Genomic DNA, 25,651 nt, shown 5'->3' with positions numbered 1-25,651 from the left:
TTTATCCACGAAGTCTTGCAATAGCGCTTCGATGTTTCCATAGTTTTTATTTTTCAAAGGGTGGAACCATGTAAGGGCAATGCCTTCCAAAGTCAATCCAAAACTTTCAAACTGAATGTGGAAATTTGTGATGTGTTCAACTCTCAACACCTGCTTGAATGATGTTGAGTGTACTGATCCGTTGTACTTTGATGCCATGCATTTTGCGACTTGAGATGGACGCATAGGTCTTGGCTCATTGACATATCTCGTCACTCTCGAAGATCCTAGGAAAGTAGTCTCATATACTATAGGTAATTGTGCTATGGTATGGCATAGATGACCCTATAACGACCGTAAAGCCACCTCTATCTGCAGTTCTCTCTGGATGAGTATTCTCCACTTTGGTTATTCTTGTGGTAGAATGTACTCTTTGAATGCTCGGTTCGTCTCTTAGCTTTGTTGGTGTTTCAACAACTCCAACTCTGACTTTTAGAGTTCTTGGCTTTAGGCTTACATTCGAAACATTGGGCATGGTCAATTGGTCAATCACTTGAATCCCATGATAAATGATCTTCCAAAAATCCTTTTTTGATACTGCTTCAAATTTATATCAAACTTGTCTAGCTATTGAAGCAAAAACAGGATCTTCTCTTTCGTGATCACTTAGTATCCAATGGAATTTCCTCTGTACATGTTGATATCTTCTCCTATGAATATCCAATAGAGAGCTATGGATGTATCATTTGTTAGGGTTTTTTTTTTCAAGGAATGGACTTGTTTAACATGTTCTGAAGATGGCAATGTCCATGATTCAGGTACTACATCTCTTTGGCTTGAACTAGCTATCTTTCTCAAGTAGATCAAAAGCTATTTTGTAGAAACCAGAAGACTCTGAAGTTGTATCAGACATAGTCCTCAATAATAGTTTCTAAGACTTCCATAGGTTATGCTATAAGTTCTTGATCAATGCTCTTGTCTAATGAGACTCTACTCTCAGTCTCTCTCTCTGACCTAGCCTTTGAGTTATAAAAGCTACCAGATCTTAAAAGCATGAAATCAAAACAAATTGAGTGTTTTATGTTTCTATGTCTTGTAACATGCATATGTAAGCAATAGGAGTACGCTCGCGTGCTCGCTACTGCTAACGCCCCCCCTGGGCCATCATTGCCCCCCCTCCTCCCCCCCCCCCCCCCCCCCCCCCCCCCCGCATGTCCTCGCGTGCAGCATCCCAGCATGCCCCCCTCCCTGTTGTGCGCTGCATTACCCGCCCGCTGCCCTCTCGCGCAGCCCACACCCCCCTCGCCCGCTGCCCTCGAGCCGCCGCCCCCTGCCCGCCTTATCCGCTCCCCCCCCCCCCCCCCCCCCGCGCTTCCTCCTTCCCGAAATTTCCTTGCAATTGGCTCTGGCAGCATTTTCTTTGGACAGTGCTTGGCGCGCTCGGTTGTAGAGTTTTTCCTTCGTCCGCTTCTTCGCCGCAGCAGTAGACACAGATCAAGCCTCCAACTCCGCCACAGAGGGACTCATCCGAAGCCCCCTCGCCCGACCCCGCTGAGCCCACCATTCGACTTGCTCTTTCACCGGCAGAGCAAGCGAGCCTAGCCACAGAGGTTGAGCGCTTACAGGCGACTTCTGTCATCTGCAAGATTCTCGGCACCCGACCTAGCAGACGAGAGCTGCGTGACCTTCTCCAGGTCCGCCTTCTCGTGGAGGTGGGCAAGATCTTGGACATACAGATACTCATATGAGGTTACTATTAGATCGAGTTTGAGACCTCCGAGATGGCGTCCAAGGTCATCGCCATGAGTCCATTGACCATCCAAGCAGCATGAGCCCACTTTTGACAGTGGAGACATGGTTTCAACCCTACTTCGGATGTTCTCGTAGAGGAGGTAGACATCCCCATCTCCATCTGCTTTCCGGGTTTGCGGAAAGAGTACTTACCACTTTTGTCCAGGATAGGCTCAGTCATTGGGACTGTCCTGGAGACACCTCGCATGGTAGCCTCAATAGCTGCCAAGGCGGCTGGCATTCCCTCAGTTTGCGTTTTGGTTAAGGACACTCACATGCTCCCGAAGGTCATTCTTCTACCTCGGGTGACTGGGGGTGAGACAGAGACACGGCGCACACATGTAGAGCCACCCTCTGAGCTTGGGGCTCTAGCGGAGGAGGGATGGCAGTAGGTCAGTGGTGGTCGACGACGGCAGGGGCCACAGCGACAGCATGGAACTCATAGTGGTCCTCAGGCGCCTACCCAACAGCAGTGGGTTCCCACGGGGAACCGGTTCGGTCTTCTTGAGCAGGATGAGGTCCCTGCTCTAGCCCCCACCCTAGCTTCATCCTCGATAGCCCCTCCCCCCCCAGAGTTCCCCCCCGCCTCCTGCTCCCGCCACCTCTTCCCCCCGCCCCTCTACCTCTGCCGCTCCCCCCCCGCCCCTCTTCTCCACCTCTCTCCCCTGCTCCTACTCCCCCCCCCTCCCGCTTCAGTTCCACAGTCGACCCAGGGGGCAGGGCCTTCTCCGGCTGCTAGGATATCTCTTGGTAGCACCTTTGCCACGAGTCACTTGGCGAGAGAGGGATAGCCTTTCTTGCGACCCCCTCTACAAGTACAGACGTCTCCCCTTGCAGCTATCCCTTGTGGTCTAATGAGCATCGACATTTTGTGCCGATGGGACTTCTTCGACTATGACTTTACTCTTTTTCTTGGTGACCCCTCAACAGATCATGAGGCAGCCTGCTTCAGGGTCCATGTTCTGCTCCTTGCAGGTAGGGGGACAGAGGCCTTGGACTTAGCAGTTGGCTTTTCCTTTCCCCTTTGCGGCAGGGACCAAACTAAGGGGACTCTCGACTCAGTGTTGGGATGGTTGCACACACAAGTCCTAGAGTTCTCTCACCACATGGGAGAACTAGGAGTTACAGACATGCTTCAGACTTTGTGGCCATTGAACAAGTTTGCGGTGACACCTCCAGATATAGTAGGATGTAGATACATTGTGGTTTACTTCTTTGCCAATACACAATGCTTTCCATGCTATGTACACATTCATGAGGACTCCTGGACAGGGGAGGTTGCTTTACGTACGGCTCGCTCTACTTGGGCTTGGGCCAAGCACTCGTTGCAGTCACGCCTATCTAGAGGACGCTCGGATGCGGATTACTCCCCATCCAAGCCAGCCTCAAAGATAGCCCGTTTAGTTGTTGCGGCAGCATCTGTTCTCTCTCGATCCCCATGAAGATCGTCTCATGGAACGTGCAGGGACTTGGTGGGCCCCAGTTTCAGTGTCCGCGGGGCTGACTGCATCTGGAGCTTCAGCGCTGCCTTGTGGGGGGAGAGATTGATCTCCTTATGCTTCAGGAGCACCATCTGTGTGAGAGCCGCATTAGACGTTGTGGTGAGCTCTTGCGTGGACGATATGATACTTTTTAGTCAACTGCTTTTGGACCTGGAGGCATCCAGGGTGGGGTATGTATGACTATTGCGGACTCTTTGTAGCAGGCCATTGTGGGCAGAGGGATTATTGTGCCAGGCAGGGCTCAGTGGACTACTATGCAGGTTCAGGGTTGCCTTGTGGGCTTCCTGAACATCTATGCGCCCAATGTGGCGAGTGCTCGAGCAGACTTTTGGTCACAGATAGTTGAGTCTCTGCTGCTGCAGGCAGAACACTGGTGCATGGGGGGCACTTCAACATGTTGGAGGACCCTTCTGACAGGATTGGTGGTAGCCATGCTACTGTGCATGGAGTTGAGTTGGCAGCTTGGGAGAGGTTTTGTATGACTCTGAGGGTCTCGAATGTTTGGCAGCACTCTAGTTTTGTGAGGCCCCCAGACATCCTTGCCTTCTCTCGTTCAGACCGCAGAGTGGGAGAAATGAATCTATCACGGATAGATCGCTTCTACACTAGTGACCACTTCAATGACTTGGGAGGGACAATTGGCATTCTGGCAGGGACTTCCTTCTTGGACCATGCACCAAGGATCCTCATAGTGGCAGACAGGCAAAGGAGAGGGAGCAGGATGCTTCGCATCCATAAGAGAGTCTTGCTGGACTTTGCACTCAGAGAGCAAGTAGAGGCTCTCTGGACAGAGAGCTTGGACAGGCAGGATTCTCCTACTGACAGAGTGGCCTTAGGACTAGCTCAGATTAGTTTTTTCTTTCTCCAGGAGTCTTTGGCTCGTCGGGCTGCAGCGAGAGAGGAGGAGCAGCATCTCAGACGGGGCATTGCTTCGTTATAGAAGATGCGGGAGCAGCATCCAGACAGTCCTTGGTTGGAGGAGCAGCTACAGCAGGCTCGCTAGGAGCTTGTTAGCACAGAGAAGAGGTGACATGAGTTTGCTTTCCACCGACAAGCATCTCAGTGGACACAGGTGGGCGACAGAGTGACTGGTGCTTTCTTTGAGGCAGTGGGACCTCGGCATTTGCATGCCAAGATCAGTCAGATGCGAAGGCCCGACAGGTCAGTTGCTTCTGAGCCCAAGGATATGCGTGCAGTTGCTACTGACTTTTATCGTGAGTTATTGTCTGCAGAGCCTCAGTCAGAGCGTCAGGATGCATGCAAGGAGCAAGTTTGGGCACAGATGCCTTGTCTTGTGACTGAGGAGATGTGTCAGAGGCTTGAGTTGCCACTTCAGCTTGAGGAGATGCACACGGCTCTTAGGGCCCTCCCCCGTGGTAGCTGTCCAGGTGAGGATGGGTTGACTGCCAGTTTTTTCCTGGAGTACTAGGACCTGCTTGGCCCAGATCTCTGTAATGCTTTTTAGTACATTTTGCACACAGGAGTGATGCCTAACAGCATGAGTGAGGACTTGATCTACCTCATTCCCAAGGAGGATGGCTCCTTGGATGAGATTCGATAGTGGCGCCCCATCACCATCCTCAACTCAGTGTACAAAATTCTTGCCAAGGCTCTGAGTTTGAGGATTCAGCCATTCTAGAGAGCCTTATACATGGGACTCAGGCAGGTTTTGTCAAGGAACGTAGTATCCTTGACAACATCTTTACTTTTTGGGAGGCTTCTGCCCTAGCACGGCTCCATGGTGAGGACCTAGTGATTCTTCTTCTCGATTTTGAGAAGGCATACGACAAAGTTGACTGGGACTTTCTAGAGGGCACTCTACGTAGGATGGGCTTCTCAGATGCTTGGATCAGAGGGGGTGTCAGCTTTGTACAGACAGGCTCACAGTCAAGTACTTTTGGCAGGAGGTAGAGGTGATCGCTTCATGCTCACACGTTCGGTCAGACAGGGTTGTCCTCTTTCCCCCTTCCTCTTTCTGTTCTATGTAGAGGCGATAAGCAGGTTTTTGGTGTCGCAGCAAATTGGTCTACGGGGCTTAGCACTCCCTATTCGAGGAGATGAGCTATTGGACACTGAGTTTGCCGATGACTCAGCCTTGTACTTAGATGGCTAGGAGGCCAACCTTCACAGGTGTGATCAGGGTCTGGAGACCTTCTGTTGTGCATCGGGCGCACTGATCAACTAGAGAAAGACAGTGGCTTTCTCGGTTGGTAGTGCCCCTGTGCCCAATTGGATGCCAAGAGAGGGTTTTGGGTGGATTCCCCCAGGGATTGCATTTAGGTACTTGGGCTGTCAAGTTGGCTTGGACTTGTCTCCCGAGCAGCAGATTGCTCCCCTCCTCCTGTCTATCAGGAGGAAGTTATTACATTGGAGCTCAGCACGACTTTCTTTGGCTGGCAGAGTAGTAGTGGCCAACCATGTGTTGTTGGCGACTATGTGGTACATCACTTCTTGCTGGATCTTCTTGAGTTCTTGTATCAGGCAGGTAGAGAGGCTGATCAGGAACTTCCTTTGGTCAAGATGTGACACTCAAATAGCCCGAGCCAAAGTGGCTTGGTAGGTCATCACTCTTCCTTGTTCACAGGGAGGGCTTGGGATCATTGACCCAGCACAGCAGAGCAGAGCCCTTCTTGGTAAGTTCATAGTCAGAGGACTTCTTCCAGGTGAGGGGCCTTGGAAGGAGTTCTTGATGCAGCGGCTTCATGCTAGGGTGCCTCAAGCGGGAGGCCCCTCGCGACCTTCAACTAGATGGATCTTCATAGAGATGCGCAGAGTTGGTTTGAGCAGGAGATTGGAGGAACGCTTTGCTGTGAGTTTGCTTCGATCTTGGGAGCTCTTGCGGTGAGGCCTAGAGCAGAGACAGCCTACTTGCACGATGGAGCACCTACGGCAACCCCTTGTCTGGAACCCCATGGTTAGCACTCAGAGAGGCCACTTGGTTGGTAGTTGGCCTCATGTTTCCTGGGGTCCCATGGCAGCGGGTCCAGCGCGCTCTTTAGGTGACTGGTTAGAGTTCTCAGGCTTGTCACAGGGAGTGCAGGGTCTCCAGCTACAGGGCATGAGAGGGGTGCAGAGCATGTGCCAGGACATCTTAGAGGCAGTTCTAGCTGAGTGGCTCACGCCTCTCGAGTCAGTAGCACCCAGGTGGATGGGAGCCTTCACACGACTGGAGGTTCTCATCTCAGTCAGGGCCTACTCAGAGACTGTTCCATCCCTTTTCTTTGAGCTTCAGGGTGGGGGACGCTTACAGCGAGTTGCAGTAGAGGCCCCACAGGTGGCAGAGTGCTGTTTTCAGAGGATCCGAGTAGTGGGCATCCTTGGGAGGACTTGTGTCATCGATCCTAACCCAGCAACTCTTGAGACTGGACACTGGAGGCTGTGGGCTTGGGAGTGTTGTCCACTGGCACGAGTACAGTGGAATCCTGGTGAGTGGCTCTAGAGGGACCCTTTCTCTTCTGCAGACCACCCAGGTGTCCCGTTCTTTCAGTGCACTGTTCGACTGGGACGTCATATACTAGCAGCACAAAGAGAGCCCGCCCCGCTGCAGCACCTCATTGGCAGGAGGAGAGTCTCATAGCTGAGTTCTTGGCAGCCTTCTGGGAGAGGTTGTGGGACTCTAGACAGTCGAGGCAAGTCACCTTGTTTCAATGGCTGGTCGCACACAGAGCTACAGCAGTTGGGAGTTGGCTAGTGCATAGTGGTCTCTCGGTCGCATGTGTAGCTTGTGACCATCTTGTGGAGAGTCAGTGTCACTGTCTTTGGGATTGTTCGGCACAGCAGGTGTGGCTTCAAGTTCTTTGGCTGATGCCTGCTCTCTCCACGGCTCGACAGTACACTTGAGGAGCAGCGGCTTGGTCCACCCTCACGGGCCCGGCACTTCAGTTTGAGCTATCTTCCACCAGCAGGATGATAGTGATGCAGGAGGGGCGACCCACACTCCAGCATGCCACCACAGAGCTTACTCCACAGGACGGTGCAGTGAGAGAGAGGAGTTTTGGGAGCTCATCAGTGGCCTGACACTCTGGTTCATCTGGCGGGCCCGTTGCTTCCACATCTTTGAAGCTCGTCCTGTGCCACCAGCAGAGACCGTTCGCGATTTTTGGCTAGAGTTGATCCACACTCTCGGAGGACAGCTCGAGAGTCTACAAGGCAGCTCCAACCGCATGCGGGAGCGCAGAGAGGCTTTCCTTCGACTCTGACGTCCTGGGCCTTTCTACACCATGGTCCAGGGTGTACTTCGATGGCACTACACCGACCACCTGTGTGGCTTTTCCCTCCGCCCATTTCTTGATTTAGCCCCATTGTACATATGCTGGTTTTTTCATTGGGAGAGTCTCCCCACCATGGTTGTTGTAGCCCTCTCGTGAAGAGGTGGTTGTAGCCCTATGGGCAGTTTCAGTAACTAATAGAAGGATCTTTTTCTTAGAAAAAAAGACAAATTGAGTGTTTGCACAAACCCAACCTGTTTCCTTTTTATGCTCTCTTTGAAAACTGCAAAAACGCTTTTCAACTTGTCCAAAAGTTTTTGAGCTCCTTTGAATCTTGTGTTCTTGTCTAGAACATGCGTGAAATCTGTGTATACTCACAAACAATAAAAAAAGTTAAGCAAACCCCCATAAATCGGCTATTCTTTCGAGTTGCAGCTATCAACTCTTGAATGGTATGTCTCCAGGTAGTGCTATGTTGGAAACTCCAACTTTGCTTTGTTCCTAAGGTCTTATCTCAGTTATTCCAAGTGGTCAGGATTGAAAAAATTCAAAATTATGTCCAAAACTTTGACTGCTTTCTCTTAGAATTGCCAAAAAGCTAGTTTCAGACACCCTTGAACGAAAATGCAAATTTGAGACCTTAAACGAGATTTTCTCAAATCGTTAGGCATATCTATAGCTAAAGCGTTAGGCATAGCTCTATAGAGCCACTCGCAAGCTACATTTTGATAGAAAAAAGTTTTTCAATCACAGCCCGTATGTGAAAGTTATGGTCGTTTTTGTGAAAACTAGTTTTCACTTGCAACACAAAACTGCTTGTAACTTGATCTCTGCTAGGTATTTTTGGCCCAAACTTAATCACTGCAATGTATAGGACATGCACAACAAGGTCACCAAGTCTTGTCCAGTTTTGACCTCTGTAAATGGATAGGAAAAGTCACAAATTTTTTCTCAAAATATTTTTTTGCAACTTTTTTTAGTTTTGTTGAGTTCACCAGGTTCCCCACTCTCAATATACCTTGTATATCAAGTTTTTTTAAGTTTTAATCCTTTTGGGTCAAGCACTCAACACAAAAAATCGCAATTTTAGCATGTCTAGACAAACTATTTTGCTTTGTTTGTCTCTCCCCCCCTTGAGCTCTTATCTTTAAAGGATAAGTTGAAAAAGGAAGAGCTACTTGAAGCTTAGGGTTGCCCTTGCTTGGACCATACAATTTTGGGCACGAAAGATAGATATTCCTAACTCACATATGTTCTCTCTTTTAAAGAAGAAGAAATGTCAAGATTATATTCCCTTGTTATATAAAAAGAATGAAATTCATGCAAAAAATCACAAGGAAAATGTGGAATTTGCCAAGATTTTTTTCACCAATATTTTCGCTAATCCCCCTTTGAGAAATAGGGAGATAACTAATGCCATAGCAAAGATTGCTTTTGTAAGGAAAAAGACAGTGTCTCCTCAAGTGGCAAATCTGTTACAAAGGGGGAAATAAGAGAAACCATTGGTAAACTGAAGCTTGGCAAATCCCCTGGTCTGGATGGAATGCCTAATGAATTTTATTCAGTGTATCAAGATTCTTTGGTACACTATCTTATGCTGGTCTCAGTCGGGGAATTAGCCTCAAGCAAATAAATTTTCTTGGTTATCATCATCCTTCTATGAGATCTAATCTCTCTAGCCTTTATCTTAAACTGAGTCAATGCATGCTAGGTTTATTTGATAGCAAAATCCCAAGCAAATAAAGCATTGCTATAAAGAGAATGCAAATTCAAAAACGTTATAGACTTTAATCTTGTAACATTTAATGGTCTAGTAACTTGTGTGTAGCGGAAAATAGCACGAACATAGTGAGTAAATCATTAGAATAGATTCCTAATGAGCATAACAAGAGTGCTTGGATGGAGAGAGCAACAAAAAGCATAACACCTGGTTAGATAGGCATGAACAATACTTCAAAAGAGAGAGAAATTAAGCTATTGACAACAGTTGAGGACCGGATTTACATGGAGCCGGTCCCCCCTCCAAGAGGCTTTGTATTATAGGTTTCCCCCATCAAGGGAGACATTTTACAATATATTACTTTGTGTTCCTTTAACAATTTGCTGGTGCAATGAAGATGGAAGCTTCAAGCACCATGCACACACTTATAAAACACAACATCAATTCCCTCACGGTCTCAGACCCAAGACCTCACACACCTTCGAAGATGGTGAGAGCTAGCGGGGTATGAGAGTAGATTGAGAGGAAGGAGGAGTATTCTTACGAGAAAGAAGTATATCTCCTCACTTAATCACTCATAATAGCTTAGCATAGCATAGTAATTAGCATGGTAGAGGAGATGAGCATGCATTGGAGCTTGGCTCTTGGTTGGATTTGCATCACAAAGCCAAGAGCTGTTGGTGTAGGCCTCCCTTCTCACAAGCTTGGAGTAGATGATGAGCTTTCCATTAAAGCTTGAGAAGGAGAGAGAGAGTCTTCTTTGCTTCACACATGAGATTGTGTGAGTGTGTGTGTGTGTGTGTGATAATGCCTTGCCAAAATCAATCCTCCTCTCTCTCTCTCTTGGTTGACCCCTCTTGCATTTTACTCATGCTGGCACCCCATTGGCTCATGCCAGGCTTAGCCAATAAGAATTTAGAAGCATAATGGCTAGCCTTCTGGACATGTGTCCCCCTTTCCCCTTTTGTGAGAGCTTTAGGTAATTAAATAAATCAAATAATCTCTCATTGGACCCCTTAGTCTTCTGGCCAATAGGAATCAGGCAAGCTATTGGGCTGTTGAATGCCCATTGGACCCCTTAGGAGACTATCTAATAGTCTTCTAGAGAGGTTAATTTCTATTGCTTCTTTTATCAAGTGTTTTTAAATGAATTAAACTAAAAGTACTCTAGCCTAATTCTCATTGGTCCACCTCTATGGCCATCCAATAGGATTTGAATACATTTTGGGGGAAACTGGGCTAGGGAGCTGACATGTGTCCACTATGCCCTTTGTGTAAAGGGCTTGCAAGAGTGTGTATGTGTGTGTGTGTGTGTGTTTCTCTCTCATCCCCTACTAAAAGGGCTCTCCCCCTCCCATCTAGGGATTTGCAAAGACCTTTAGGTATTCACAAAGGCATCCAATTTCCCTAAGGTTCGACCCTTAGACTTTACATTGAATTTTGGAACCTTAGCATTTTGGAAGTCTTAATGGGTTGAACCTCAGGGTCTTTGAAGCCCATTGTTGCACATTGCTCTTTTGCAAATGGCCCCCCCTTTGGATCCCTATTTTTCCTCCTTTGGATCCCTATTGTGGCTAGTCTGCCAGCTTAACCAATATTCTAGCTTTTTCTCCCCTGGTACTTCCCCATATTAAATGATCAGTTTAACATGAGAAAATCATTTAGGAGAATTAGATATTAGTTATTATGACAAGTCTTAACAAAAGGAAGTTTAAACAAAGGGATGTCAAGATGAGGCCAGGCAGATCTAAAGTGGTGCTCACCTTTGTGTAGCTCAAATAGCGGAGGTTTATGGTCAAAAATTAGTAGGGAAGGATTAGCCTTGCAACTCACCATCCAATGCTCCTAAACTAGATCCATGGTCATGTACATCATGTCCAATCTTGCAGATGTGAAACAATTCCCAATTGATTATTAGACTAGGTAGTATAAAGCAAGTATCCTCTGAAACATTTAAAAGAGTGTGTTTTTCAAATAGATCATCCCAACTGGTTTTTTCCTTCCCTTGAATGAACTAGCCATGGCATTCCATCTGTCATTTATAAAGGTGACCATGTTAAAATCACCTACAATCATAAGAGGGTTAGACATACCACATATTTCTGACCAAATGGAACTCCTTTTAGTCATGGAATTATATGCATAGATGCAAACAAGAGTGTAATTGAAAGGTTCCTTAAGAGATACTGCAACCCAATGACCTTTCTGTCCATGAAAAACCTTAGTGATCAAGTGTTCATGGATGAGAACAATTCCCAGAATAGCTCCACCTTTTCCTGCAGCATGGTTAGAGCAAATGCATTCGTGAGATCTTTTGATCTTCTGTAGATTGAAATCTAGAATTTTCCCTTTAACTTTACCTTCTTGTAGACAAATAAAATCAAGCTGATGTTCAAGGTCAGTCAACCACTTCGTGATGCATACAACCCTCGTTGGGTCTATAAGACCTTTACCTCTGCAGTTTTCTATTTCTTCCTCTTTGCTTGCCATTTTGAATGGGAAGAGCTTCTTCCTCAGCTTGGGTCATAAGGATATCTACAGAGTTCAGAGGAGATTGAGAGAAATTTTTGAAATCTTTTTTGTCTTTCTCTTGACACCAGCAATATTATCATAACTTTACTGACCCTTTGAATTAGAGATTGGTGAGTTTTTCTAGGTAGCATTGACAAAGTGCTCACCTTCATCTGACTCATCAAATTCAGATGAAAGGCCCCTGGCTTTCTCTAATGGACTTGTTGGAGGTACCAATGGCTCTTGAGACATTGGAGGGTTACCACTATCTGGCTTTGGGGGTAAAATTTTATCATGGGCCTCCTTGGAGGGTTGTGAAGTGGAAGCATGATTAGCCTCATCTTTTGCCCTCTCACCTCTAGAGGGGTCAAATACCTCATCAAGCAGGGTATCATACCTATTAACATATATGTTGTTGTTACTCATAGCTGGTGGTATGTTTCTTGCATTTCCCTCTTTGTTAACCTGTTGAAAGCCCTAGTTACTTTCTTTTGCCTCTTTACCTTTATCAACTTCTTTTTGAACCTTATTGGCCAGTTCTGAACAGTCCTTTATAAGATGACCTTATCTGAGACAATGGAAACAAGCATTTGGTAGGTTTTTGTAAATATTTTTTTACACATGTAAATTTGTCCCAGTTGGTCTTTCAGTACAATGGAGTCTCTGAGAGGAGCATCTATGTCAACCTCAATGAGAAGCTGAGGGTCCCATTTGGGGTTAATATGAACCTACCTGTGAACCTACCTGCTTGAGCACCCCGCTAATGCATAGGGATTTCCAGGTTGGGTGTAGAATGATCAGAGCCTTTGATGATACCATTCAGCAAAACGTCATGCAGCGCCATCCCACCTCCCCTAGAGGGGGAGTGCATGTGAGGAGCTCATAATAAAGTGACGACTCTGAAGAGCAAGAGAAGGAAGGGGAAAGAGCTGAGTAGTAGTAAAGTTGCATGGCTTAGGGTAGCGGGCTTAGTATGGAGCTCTCGCTATCATGTCTTGCATCATAGCCTACTATAATTCTTTATCAACGGTTTTGAATGTGCGTACTTCTTTTTAAGGGTAACACTTGTTGGCCTGGGCTAAAAGGAAAGTAGGTCTTCCCAAGAAGAGAAATATTTACATTGGTTGAAAGAGAGTGGTCATTAAAGATGGAGAAGTCATGGGCTTGAAGGTCCTTAATATATTTTCCTTTTGTTCATAAGGTTAAAATGTATGAGGCTTTTTTCATCCTCTATGACGTTAGTAGCTAGTTGTGGTGATGTCATGTATTTCAATTTCAATTTAATTTTCAGTGCAATGTTACAAAGTTGAAAAATTGATAGCAGCAAGCATTGTTTCTATACATGGCATGCCTCGTGAATTTATCACTTGTTAATGTCACGAGGCTTTTCATCTCCTACATTATCACCCTTTACATTTGCAATTTATTCAAAATTTCAAAGGATTTATATATTTTCAAAATTATAGAGACCTTCTCCCATACTACTACTATTGCTATTCTTCTCCTACCCTTGCCCTAACCAACCCTGCCCCCTAACGACAAGAGCCCTTGCTAGCACATCACTGGTTGTCTCTCACACTCTTTCCCTCTCTAGCCGCCATAGGGTCTTCACATCTTACAAGCACATTGTCAACAAGCCTGTAAATTCCCTCTCACAGCCGGCCTTCCCTCACATAGGCTCGTGAAGTCACTCTCACATATGGCCTTCCCTTCATGAATTCTCCTCACAAATGGCATTCCATTCGTATCTGGTGAAAGCAACACGACAGATATAGTCTCTCTCTCTCTCTCTCTCTCTCTCTCTATCTCTCTCTCTCTCTCTCTCTCTCTCTCTCTCTCTCTCTCTCTCTCTCTCTCTCTCTCTCTCTCTCTCTCTCTCTCTCTCTCTCAATGGAGGAAAGATACCTCTCGTTTCAAAAGTTTTCAATTTGAGCGATGCAAACCGAAACGAGAGGCTTCCTAGATTCGCTTCCTTTTCCATTCATACTAGCATTCCCAATAGTGTCCACACCCAAACCCGTGGTCCCCTCCCAAGCCTTGCTAGCCTTTTGCACCCCTGCTTTGTTGTCATGTCTCCCAAGCATGTGTCATTGTAACATTTAATGGTCTAAAAACTTATGTGTAGCGGAAATTAGCATGAACATAGTGGGCATTTCATTAGAATAGATTCCTAATGAGAATTACAAGAGTGCTTGGGTGGAGAGAGCAACAAAAAGCATAACACCTAGTTAGATAGCATCAACAATACTTTCAAAAGAGAGAGAAATTAAGCTATTGACAACATTTGAGGACCGGATTTGCATGGAGCCGGTCCCCCCTCCAAAAGGCTTTGTATTATGGTTTCTCCCATCAAGAGAGACATTGTACAATACAATTCTTTGTGTTCCTTCAAGACTAGCTAGTGCAATGAAGATGAAAGCTTCATGCACTAAGCAAAACACTTAGTAAACACAACTTTAATTATCCCCGTTCTCAGACCCAAGACCTCACACACCTTCGAAGATGGTGAGAGCTAGCAGGGTATGAGAGTAGATTGGGAGGAAGAAGGAGTATCTTACGAGAAAGATGTACATCTCCTCACATAATCACTCATATTAGCATAGCTTTAGCTTAGTAATTAGCTTGGTAGAGGAGATGAGCATGCATTGAAGCTTGGCTCTTGGTTGGATTTGCATCCACAAGCCAAGAGTGTGTCGATGTAGGCTTCTATCTCACAAGCTTGGAGTAGGTGATGAGCTCTCCATTAAAGCTTGGGAAGAGATAGTCTTCTCTTTCTTCACACATGAGATTGTGTGGTGTGTGTGTGATAATGCCCTGCAAAATTCAGCCCGCTCTCTCTCTTGGGCGAGCCCTCTTGCTAATTGCTCTTGCTCAACCCCCATTGGACCTCCCCAAGTCAAGCCAATGACAATTAAGCAACATAAGTGATAGCCTTCTGACATGTGTCCCCCAATCCCCTTTTGTGAGAGCTTTAGGTAATTTAATAATTAAACTAAACTCTCATTGGACCCCTTTGCCTCCTGGCCAATAGGAATCAGGCAAGCCATTGGGCTCCTGAATGCTCATTGGACCCCTTGGGAGACTGTCCAATAGTCTTCTAGAAGACTTAATTCTCATTGATTCTTTTATTAAGTGTTTTTAAATTAATTAAACTAGATTTACTCTAGCCTAATTCTCATTGGTCCACCTCCAAGGCCATCCAATAGGAATTAGGCACACCTTGTGGGCATCTGGGCTAGGGAGCTGACATGTGTCCCTAATTCCCTTTGTGTAAAGGGAGCCTGTGTGTGTGTGTGTGTGTGACTTTCTCTCTCATCCCCTACTCCCAAGGCTCGCCCCCTCCTATGTAGGGATTTGAAAAGACTTTTTGGTCACACACAAAGCATCCAATTTCCCCTAGGGTTGACCGTTGGACACAACCTTTGAATTTTGGAACCTTAGCATTTTGGAAGTCTTAAATGGGCTGAACCTTAGGGTCTTTTTAGCCCATTGTTGCACATGGCTCTTCTGGAGATGGCCCCCCCTTTGGATCCCTATTTTCCCTCCTTTGGATCCCTATTGTGGCCGGTCTACTAGCTTAACCAATATTCTAGCTTTTTCTCCCCTGGCACTTCCCCATATTAAATGATCAGTTTAACATGGGAAAATCATTTAAGAGAATTAGATATTGATTATTATGACATTACCTCTCTCTTGAAATCATAGTTGTCCTCGACTATGGTGTAGAGAAGATAAAGCATATTCATGAGTCCTTTTCTTAGTGGGTAGAGGATCCCTATGTTACCCTACGACATCATTCCACAATGGATGACTAGTCCATTTGGCGCTTGAGAGCCTGAGGCTGCCGCAAGCATGTCTGCACATTAGTCCAATCAGTCTTCCATAGTGGAGTGACAAGCTCTACTTGGTGTTTGGGAGACGTCGTCTCCGCAAACTTGATCTAAGCATGCATACTACTTCATTTTTGTGCACAATAAAGAAAAAGAGAGTCTTATAAGACAAAAACTTTGTTCATTTTTAACATTTTGTACATTTGCTTACTCTTGGGAAGCATTGTAAGCACTGACAAGGTTTAGGTTATCCTTTAATTGTATGCCTTGCATCCATCTAGCATCTTCAAAAGGATAATTCTTAAACTTAATAAGATATCGTCGAATAGTCTTACCGCCTCTTAGTACCTTGTCTTCATGTCGGAGAATGGACTCGGGCTGCAGCACCTCCTCTTGGTCCTCGATCTCCGGTGGGTCTTCAATAGTTGGTTCTTGAGGTGGCTCTCCTTTGTAAGGCTTTAATAGGCTCACATGGAAAGCATTGTGTATGAGCCAATGATTGGGCAACTTGAGTTGATAGGCCATCTCATTGATTGGCCTAAGAATCTGGAAGGAACCATAGTACCTTTTTGCTAGCTTAGCATAGTACTTTTGGTGGCCCGTAGGATTCTTGCCCGTCGTGTGCCTTAATCGAGCCTTGGGAAACTTTAATAAGACCCAATCATTTTCTTTAAAGGCTTGGGCTCTTCTCTGTTTGTCAGCAGCAGCCTTTTGCCTTTGCTGTGAGATAGAGATAGCATCCTTAATCTTTTGAAAAGATTCTTGTAGGTCTCGGCTATACTCATTTGCAGCGAAGATCTTCCCATGTACCTTAAGTAGCAAGGGACTTTTTGATCTCCCCTAAATTACCTCGAAAGGTGCTTTTCCCGTGGAAGTATGTACAGTGTTATTGTAAGCATACTCCACTAAGGGTAAGTACTTCTCCCATTGGGATCTTTGATCTACTTCCGTTACATAGGCTTTTAGTAGATCAAGAATTGTTAGGTTAGCTATTTCACTTTGGCCATCCGTTTGTGGATGATAGGCCGAAAAGAAGTTTAGCCTTGTTCCTAAATTCTCAAAGAGACCCTTCCAGAAATTACTGGTCATTCTAGGATCTCTATCCGACACTATGGACATTGGCAAGCCATGGTACTTGAAAATTTGTGAAATGAAGAGGGTTGCCATTTGATGGGCTTTGATAGTCTTTTTGACAGGTATAAAATGAGCTTGTTTACTAAACCTGTCTACTATCATCCATATTCCCGTATTCCCATGGATAGACTTAGGCAATCCAAAGATAAAATCCATGGATATGCTCTCCCATGGTGAATTAGGGATTGGCAAGGGTTGAAGCCATCCAAGTTGCTTCCCTCTATCAAATTTTGTCTTTTGGCATACTACACATTTAGAAACATACTCTTGTATGTTCACTTTCATGGTATGCCAATAGAAATATGTTTCAATTCCCTTTAAAGTAGACTGAATCCCTCTATGCCCCGCATAAGGTGGAGCATGAGATTCATACATTACTTTCTCACGTAGTGAGTTAGTAATGCATAGTCTATTTCCATAGAGAAGATAACCATCTTGTAAAGTAAACGGTTCTTCTTTCTTCCCTAATGCAAGGGCTGAAATCACATCTCTAAAATCGGGATCAATAGCGTACTCATCTATCATTGAAGATAGATCATTGTGAGTTGCTATGGAAATCGCATTCACTCTCGGCCGTCTTGAGAGTGCATCAGCTACTTGATTCTGCTTGCCAGCAATGTGAGCAATATGAAAATGAAATTGCGAAAGGAAATTTTCCCACCTCATTTGTTTGTCGGAGAGCTTGGTCTGCGTCATGAAGTACTTAAGACTTTGGTGATCCGTTCGCAGAATGAAAGGAGTCCCCAGTAAATAGTGCTTCCATGAGTCTAAGGCATGTAGAACTGCAAGGAGTTCCTTTTTATATATGCCTAGAGCTTGCTCAACAGGGTCGAGCCTTCGACTCTCATAGCCTATGGCGTGCCCTTCTTGGAGCAAAACAGCTCCAAGGCAATCACCACAAGCATCACATTGGACCTCAAATGGTTTTGAGAGATCCGGTAATGTAAGCACAAGTTGAGAGATAAGCTTTTCTTTAAGCTTTTCGAAAGCATTGTTCTTCTTAGCAGACCATGTATACCTAACGCTTTTCTTTGTTAGGTCATGTAATGGTCCCGCAATTTGTGAGAACTTTTCTATGAAGCGTCTATAGTATGCACACATACCTATAAAGCTTCTTAGTTCATGAAGATTCCTTGGTTTAGGCCATCCTTTTATTACCTCTAACTTTGATGGATCCATTTGGATGCCATCTTGAGAGATAATTTGACCTAAATACTGAATCTCTTGCAAGAAAAATTCACTTTTCTTTCGATTAACATAAAGTTTATTCTCTCTCAAAACTTGAAATATTACCTGGAGGTGTTGCTTGTGTTCGTCTAATGAATTGGAGTAGATGATAATATCATCAAAGAGCACTCCAGTGAAGGCCTGAATAGCTTCTCCATCAAGCGGTTGAATGTGGCTGGTGCATTGGTCAAGCCAAAAGGCATGACAATGTATTCGTAAAGACCAAATGTGGTGCGAAATGCAGTCTTTACAATGTCTTGATCAACTATCCTTATTTGATGATAGCCACTTTTTAGGTCGATCCTTGTAGCTTATCAAATAGGTCTCCTACCCGTGGAACGGGAAACCTATTCTTGATAGTGATCCTATTTAGTGCTCTATAGTCGACACACATACGATATGTGCCGTCTTTCTTTTGCACTAATAGCACAGGTGAGCAAAATGGAGATGAGCTAGGCCTAACCATGCCCTTCTCAACTAACTCATGCACTTGCCACATAATCTCCTCTTGTTGAGCTTGAGAAAATCTATAAGGAGGTTTATTAGGCGGTGAACTTCCTGGAAGAAGTTCAATTGCATGGTCATCACTACCTCGTTTAGGAGGTAGCTCACAAGGGATGTCGTCAATAAAAACATCTTGAAACCCCTTGAGAAAATTGGATAACTCTAATTCCTTTTGGTTGCTTTTATTTTCTTTTGTTAAAGCATTAGGTTCATTTTGAGAATCTTTAACAAAAATCATGTACATGGAAATAGAGCTCTTTATTGACTTGTTGAAAGCTGGTGTATGTACAATGGGGATAGTGTTATCCATTTCCTTAGCATCTATATACATGCCAACTCTATAGATATAAAAATTGTGAGTAGAACCAGGGTCAAAGAGAATAAAAGCATCATGTTCTCTTACCTTTCCCCAAGCATGGCATAGAGGAGATCCTTTGTGATGAGTTTGGTGAGTCTCCTCCTCTTGGATTTCAACCAAGGATGCTCTAGGGGGATCTTGGCGGCTGTTCTTTTGGGGACAAGCGCAGTACGCATGCCCTTGTTCGCCGCACTTGAAACACCGGTTATCCTTACGATAATGCTCAAGCTCTTCAGGAGAGAGTTTGTTCTTACCTTTGTAAACTCCCTTCTCTTTAGCTTTGTTGGAGTTGCCCTTAGGAGACTTTTGGACATTGTCCTTCCCCTTAGGCTCATTGGAACCCTTGTTTTCCGGGGGCTTATTATTTCTTTTAGCCCCCATTTGGAAATTGATTCGTGAGGCCACCATAGTATGGTGTATTACTGCCGATATGGTACGTGGCCTTTGGGAGTTGACATACTCCGCCATTTCTTCGGTTAAGCCTGCACAAAATTGTTGCTTTTGCTCTCCAAAATCAAATCCAACTTTTTAAAGACAGTGGCTTTGAGTTGTAGGTCCCAAAACTTGTCTACATATTTGTGGATGGATTCATTGGGAGAGAGCTTTAAGCTTCGCCATTCGGTAAGTACTTTGTCTTTGGCATCGGTGGCCAAAAACTGCTTCATAATGGAAGCTCTTAAAGCTTTCCATGTTCGTGGAGCTTCACCGTTGGCTCGTAGGCTAGACCACCATTGCCTGGCGGACTTTTGAAAGTGCATAGCTACATGGCGTAGCTTAGAGGACTCCATGAAGCCCTCATCTCCAAACGCCGCATCAAATTGCTGGATAAAGGCCAAGACTTTGTCCGTAGCACCAAAGGTACCATCATAGGTAAGGAAAGAGATGCTCTTCCCTCCCTCTTTGAATTTCTTCAACTTGGACGACCTCTTCCATGCGGCATAGGATTTCCTATGGCCTCTTATTTTATATGGTTCAAAGGTTGCACCGTCACTTTCTTCAGAAGGTGAAGAATTTGAAGAAGGAGGAGAAGAGGGTGACCTCTTTCTCGCCTTTTTCTTGTCTTGATCTTCTTCGTCTTTACCATCACTTTCATAAGAGGAAGAGGATGAAGAAGAGGGTGTCCTCTTTCTCGCCTTTTTCTTCTCTTGCTTTTTATCATCCCTCTTTGAATTATGGCGTGGAGAAGAGTGTGATAGTCTTCTCCGCTTTGGTGGTGATGGAGAGCGTTTAGCCCACCGTCTTCGTGGAGCCATCTCCGCCGAGGTGGCGGGAGACTCACTTCTTTCTTGTTCCTTCGGTGGAGGCTCTTGACTGCCGTTGCACTTCGCTTTGGAGAGATGGATTGCCCATGGCTTGTTGAAGCCTAGAAACAAGATAGTTAACAAGCATCGGAGCATCATTAGTAGCTTGCTCATTAGCAAAATCAAAGTTATCAACATTAATTTCACTCTCTTTACTATTGTCAGCCATTCTAACAACTTTTAGGTGTAAACTTTTTAGGCGTACTTTGGCACTTCAAGCCCTAGTTGCTACTCCTCTTTACCCCTTTAGAAAAAGCACTCAAGCTACTGTACCCGCGGCTCGAATACCATTAATTGCAAGGAATAGAAGAGAGGGTCTTTCAACACCAAAACAACACCGGCTCCTGTCAAGCTTCTAATAGCTCAATAGTGGTTAAGCCGTAGGCAAGCCCCGTAGGACTCCACTATTAAGACCATAGCTCTCGACGGTGATGCCCCGTTAACTGCACGAAGACAGGCGCACTGCAAGGCTGAAAAATCCCTATTCTACTTACTCACAGGCAATTAATAATACCAACCATTTATAGCTAGCTTGAGGACCTCCCTTCTTGAGCAAGAAAAGAGAAACCTTGTGCTCTGATACCAATGTAACATTTAATGGTCTAAAAACTTATGTGTAGCGGAAATTAGCATGAACATAGTGGGCATTTCATTAGAATAGATTCCTAATGAGAATTACAAGAGTGCTTGGGTGGAGAGAGCAACAAAAAGCATAACACCTAGTTAGATAGCATCAACAATACTTTCAAAAGAGAGAGAAATTAAGCTATTGACAACATTTGAGGACCGGATTTGCATGGAGCCGGTCCCCCCTCCAAAAGGCTTTGTATTATGGTTTCTCCCATCAAGAGAGACATTGTACAATATAATTCTTTGTGTTCCTTCAAGACTAGCTAGTGCAATGAAGATGAAAGCTTCATGCACTAAGCAAAACACTTAGTAAACACAACTTTAATTATCCCCGTTCTCAGACCCAAGACCTCACACACCTTCGAAGATGGTGAGAGCTAGCAGGGTATGAGAGTAGATTGAGAGGAAGAAGGAGTATCTTACGAGAAAGATGTACATCTCCTCACATAATCACTCATATTAGCATAGCTTTAGCTTAGTAATTAGCTTGGTAGAGGAGATGAGCATGCATTTAAGCTTGGCTCTTGGTTGGATTTGCATCCACAAGCCAAGAGTGTGTCGATGTAGGCTTCTATCTCACAAGCTTGGAGTAGGTGATGAGCTCTCCATTAAAGCTTGGGAAGAGATAGTCTTCTCTTTCTTCACACATGAGATTGTGTGAGTGTGTGTGTGATAATGCCCTGCAAAATTCAGCCCGCTCTCTCTCTTGGGCGAGCCCTCTTGCTAATTGCTCTTGCTCAACCCCCATTGGACCTCCTCAAGTCAAGCCAATGACAATTAAGCAGCATAAGTGATAGCCTTCTGACATGTGTCCCCCTTTCCCCTTTTGTGAGAGCTTTAGGTAATTTAATAATTAAACTAAACTCTCATTGGATCCCTTTGCCTCCTGGCCAATAGGAATCAGGCAAGCCATTAGGCTCCTGAATGCTCATTGGACCCCTTGGGAGAGTGTCCAATAGTCTTCTAGGAGACTTAATTCTCATTGATTCTTTTATTAAGTGTTTTTAAATTAATTAAACTAGATTTACTCTAGCCTAATTCTCATTGGTCCACCTCCAAGGCCATCCAATAGGAATTAGGCACACCTTGTGGGCATCTGGGCTAGGGAGCTGACATGTGTCCCTAATTCCCTTTGTGTAAAGGGAGCCTGTGTGTGTGTGTGTGTGTGTGTGTGTGTGTGTGTGTGTGTGTGACTTTCTCTCTCATCCCCTACTCCCAAGGCTCGCCCCCTCCTATGTAGGGATTTGAAAAGACTTTTTGGTCACACACAAAGCATCCAATTTCCCCTAGGGTTGACCGTTGGACACAACCTTTGAATTTTGGAACCTTAGCATTTTGGAAGTCTTAAATGGGCTGAACCTTAGGGTCTTTTTAGCCCATTGTTGTACATGGCTCTTCTGCAGATGGCCCCCCCTTTGGATCCCTATTTTCCCTCTTTTGGATCCCTACTGTGGCCGGTCTGCTAGCTTAACCAATATTCTAGCTTTTTCTCCCCTGGCACTTCCCCATATTAAATGATCAGTTTAACATGAGAAAATCATTTAGGAGAATTAGATATTGATTATTATGACATGTCATTGTCCCTTCCCCTTCTGCGTAGGTTTTTCCTTTTCTTCTCCTTACCTACCTTGGGGAACCAACACCTGGCCTTCCTTCACTGTTATTTCTTGACCTTGCCTCGAGAGCGCCCTCCAACTCTCTTTCCTTTTGGTCGTCTGTGCAACTGTCACTTGCCATGTGCTTTTCCTTTTTCCCTTTCCCATTCACTCACAAAATAGGCATCTCTTGATATTCTTCCCAAAATTTGACACACCTACAGGCTCGTTTGTCAAATTAAAACAAAAGCTTGATTACAAGTGACAATTTGAAACAATCCATGGCGTTGAGGCTTGCCCTCCAACTCTCTTTCCTTCTGGTTGTCTGCGCAATTGTCACCTGCCATGTGTCTTCCCTTTTCCCTTTACCATTCACACACAAAATAGGGATCTCCTGATATTCTCATTAATACTAGCATTCCCATTTTTTTGGATTTTTATTGATTTCGCTCCCATTTTCTTTAATTTTTGGCTATAGCTAGGCACATACTGGCTTCATAACAATGTATCTTCACGTATAAGATTACGTTGTTTCTTTTGAAGCAACGCAAAGAGCAACAAAACATTGAACCTAGACACACCTACTACAAGATATTTGCGCTAACCACCTTGCCAACCTGGTTTCGATGCGAACAATTACCGCTTTGAAATATATGAAAAAATGGTGCCGCAACCCGTCCTTGCCCTACGTGGCACATGCTCTTGATACCAACCATGATAGTCGACGAATCTGAGTACATGTTGTCGCCATGTTGTTCATCGCCCTCACACCACATGTTAGTTTCTCCGCTGCCTTTCTTTTCCGTCATCAATCACAAATGGCATCTACACCAGATTCTTACTAATAGACCACTTTTCCAAAAACGTAGGCAGATATTAGAGTGTCCACTTCCAGAAGAGAGGGAGAGTGGACGCCACGAATAGAAAAGAGGAGGCTCCAATACATATATATGTACACACACACACACACATACTAGTACGGCCAACGACCTCTCTTTCTCTCTCTCTCTCTCTCTCTCTCCCTCTTTCGCGTGCACAGGCGCTTTTGTCATTTTTTGAATTTAGTCTTTATCTAACAGATTTCGACACATGTAAAGGGCTCCCTCTTCCGCCATATTATGTTAGTTTAGAGAGAGAGAGAGAGAGAGAGAGAGAGAGAGAGAGAGAGAGAGCAGTTGCGGCGTCGATTGCTTCCAAAAGAGAGGGAGAGAGTGTCCACTTCGGACTTCCAGAAGAGAGCGAGAGAGGATAAAAAAGAGGAGGCTCCAATCGAGAGAGAATCTGCATTTTCCCTGAGGGAGAATCTACAGGGAGCCCGTGGGTTTATTCAATTATCCAATGATTCCTCCAGATTCCTTCTACCCCAACCATGCCACTCACTTCTCTTTAATACTTTATTACAAAAGAGAGAGCACAGATTCGAACTCCCACTCCTAAGTGTAGAAAAGGCCATACCGTATAACCACTCCAGCATACAGGTGGAGCTGCTCCTCTCTTGACGACATAAAAATTAAAAAAGACCAATGCCATGCTCATAAAAAAAAGGTTTGTTGAGACATGCACTTCTGATAGCTGCCTAAAGCTCGCGACTTGCGTTCGACGTTTCTGCAGCACTTTTGTGTCAAAGAGAGAGAGAGAGAGAGAGAGAGAGAGAGAGAGAGAGAGAGAGAGAGAGAGAGAGAGAGAGAGAGAGAGAGAGAGAAGGCTCTTTGCTGCCTCCTCCTTCCCTCCCTCCATGCTTTGCCCAAGACGGCTACTCTAGCCTGCAGAGACGAAGAGAAGGAGAAGAAGAAGAAGAGAATTTTGAGGTCGTAGGAAACTATCCACAGAGAGAGAGAGAGAGAGAGAGAGAGAGAGAGAGAGAGAGAGAGAGAGAGACCCAAATTAGGGGGGAAAAGTTTTGCATGGCCTCCACGTGCCTTGGTCTCATTCCTCTCTCCGAGCCTTCACCTAAATCTCCACTTCACAGGGTATCTAAAAGTAATGAGCCTATTTTCTGATTTAAAATGGTAGGGGGTACCAAAGGGTATGTAAAAATAACGAGCCTATTTTCTGATTTAAAACGATTGGGTACCCCCTACTTAGGCTCGTTCGTTAAATTAAAGCAAAAGCCTGATTATTACAAGTGAACGAGACACGCCATGGCGTTGAGGCTTGGGACGGTGGTCCCTGACTTCAAAGCAGAGTCGACGCAGGGAACCATAGCCTTCCATGAGTTCATTCAAGAACACTGGGCGATCCTCTTCTCGCACCCCAATGACTTCACGCCTGTCTGCACCACAGAACTGGGCTCTGTGGCCTCCTACATGCCCGAGTTCATCAACAGGGGCGTCAAGGTGCTGGCCCTCAGTTGCAACGATCTACTTTCGCACCTCCAATGGATTCCCGACGTTGAGAGCGCCAACAAGCAGGGCTCTGTTGTCTCTTTTCCTATTCTCTGTGATCCCGACCGTGCCATCGCCACCCAGCTAGGGATGCTTGACCCTGACGAGGTCGACTCTTCAGGTGTCTCTCTTGCTGCACGGGCGGTCCTCATCGTGGGCCCTGACAAGAAGCTCAAGGCTTCCATTCTCTACCCCGCCTCAACAGGTAGGAACTTTGCAGAGATCCTTCGGGTAATTGACTCTCTTCAGCTAACTGCCCATCATAGCGTGGCTACTCCTGTCGATTGGAAGCACGGCGATTCCTGTATGGTCTTGCCCAATTTCTCTGATGATGAGGCCAGAAGGAAGTTCCCTAAGGGATTTGAAACCATTGCAGTGCCATCAGGGAAAGGCTACCTTCGTGTTACACCTCAACCTGATCTTTGAATGAATTTTGCAATCTAGGAAATTACTCACGCACGAGGAGTCGGCTGTCATAACTGATTACGGGTATGTGTGCTTCTGCCATTCTGCTGAGCATGAAGAAAGGGAAGGGCGAGGTTGACTTTACGGACCAATGAACCAATACCCATCATGATTTCCATGACATGTGGTCCAAGTGGACCTGTCCAAAAGAGTTGTTTTATGTTTTATTGAGTTCAGAAATGAGGAATATTGGTTTTTCGAGATAATTTTAGAGCTAATGTCAAAATGAAGAAAAGTGAGTAACAATTCACTTGTTTTCAATTAGGGAAAGTTGCTCTTGTGGAATTGCTTTATGTTGGTGTCTGCAGGTTGTGATAGTGTTTACTTCTATGCCAAACATGGACAAAGCGTCTTGCTACCAGTGGATTTATCAAATTAGTGTATGGAAAGGGTAGAATAAGGTGTGCACATTGATTGGCAAGCGATATTTTGGATATTGCTTTTGAGTGGGATCCCGAGTGCATCACGTGAAGAAAGGCATGTCAAGTTCTTAGTTTGTCGTTATGCACTTC

General features: G+C 45.1%; 1 protein-coding gene across 1 annotated transcript; it reads left to right on the top strand.

Moving 5' to 3' along the window:
• Positions 1–24,399: 24,399 nt before the first annotated feature.
• LOC147441600 (uncharacterized) lies at positions 24,400–25,424 on the top strand. Its single transcript, XM_086483756.1, has one exon. The coding sequence runs from the start codon at positions 24,432–24,434 to the stop codon at positions 25,098–25,100; it is 669 nt and encodes a 222-aa protein (XP_086339882.1). The 5' UTR covers positions 24,400–24,431; the 3' UTR covers positions 25,101–25,424.
• The last annotated feature ends 227 nt before the right edge of the window (positions 25,425–25,651 follow it).

The sequence above is a fragment of the Adiantum capillus-veneris genome, chromosome 15 (genome assembly GCF_014529385.1).
Source record: "Adiantum capillus-veneris isolate H3 chromosome 15, ASM1452938v2, whole genome shotgun sequence".
NCBI lineage: Eukaryota > Viridiplantae > Streptophyta > Polypodiopsida > Polypodiales > Pteridaceae > Adiantum > Adiantum capillus-veneris.
This window is presented reverse-complemented; position numbering and strand designations above follow the sequence as displayed.

Excerpts from the sequence above, each read along its gene's own strand:
- LOC147441600 (XM_086483756.1), top strand. The coding sequence starts at position 24,432 with ATGGCGTTGAGGCTTGGGACGGTGGTCCCTGACTTCAAAGCAGAGTCG.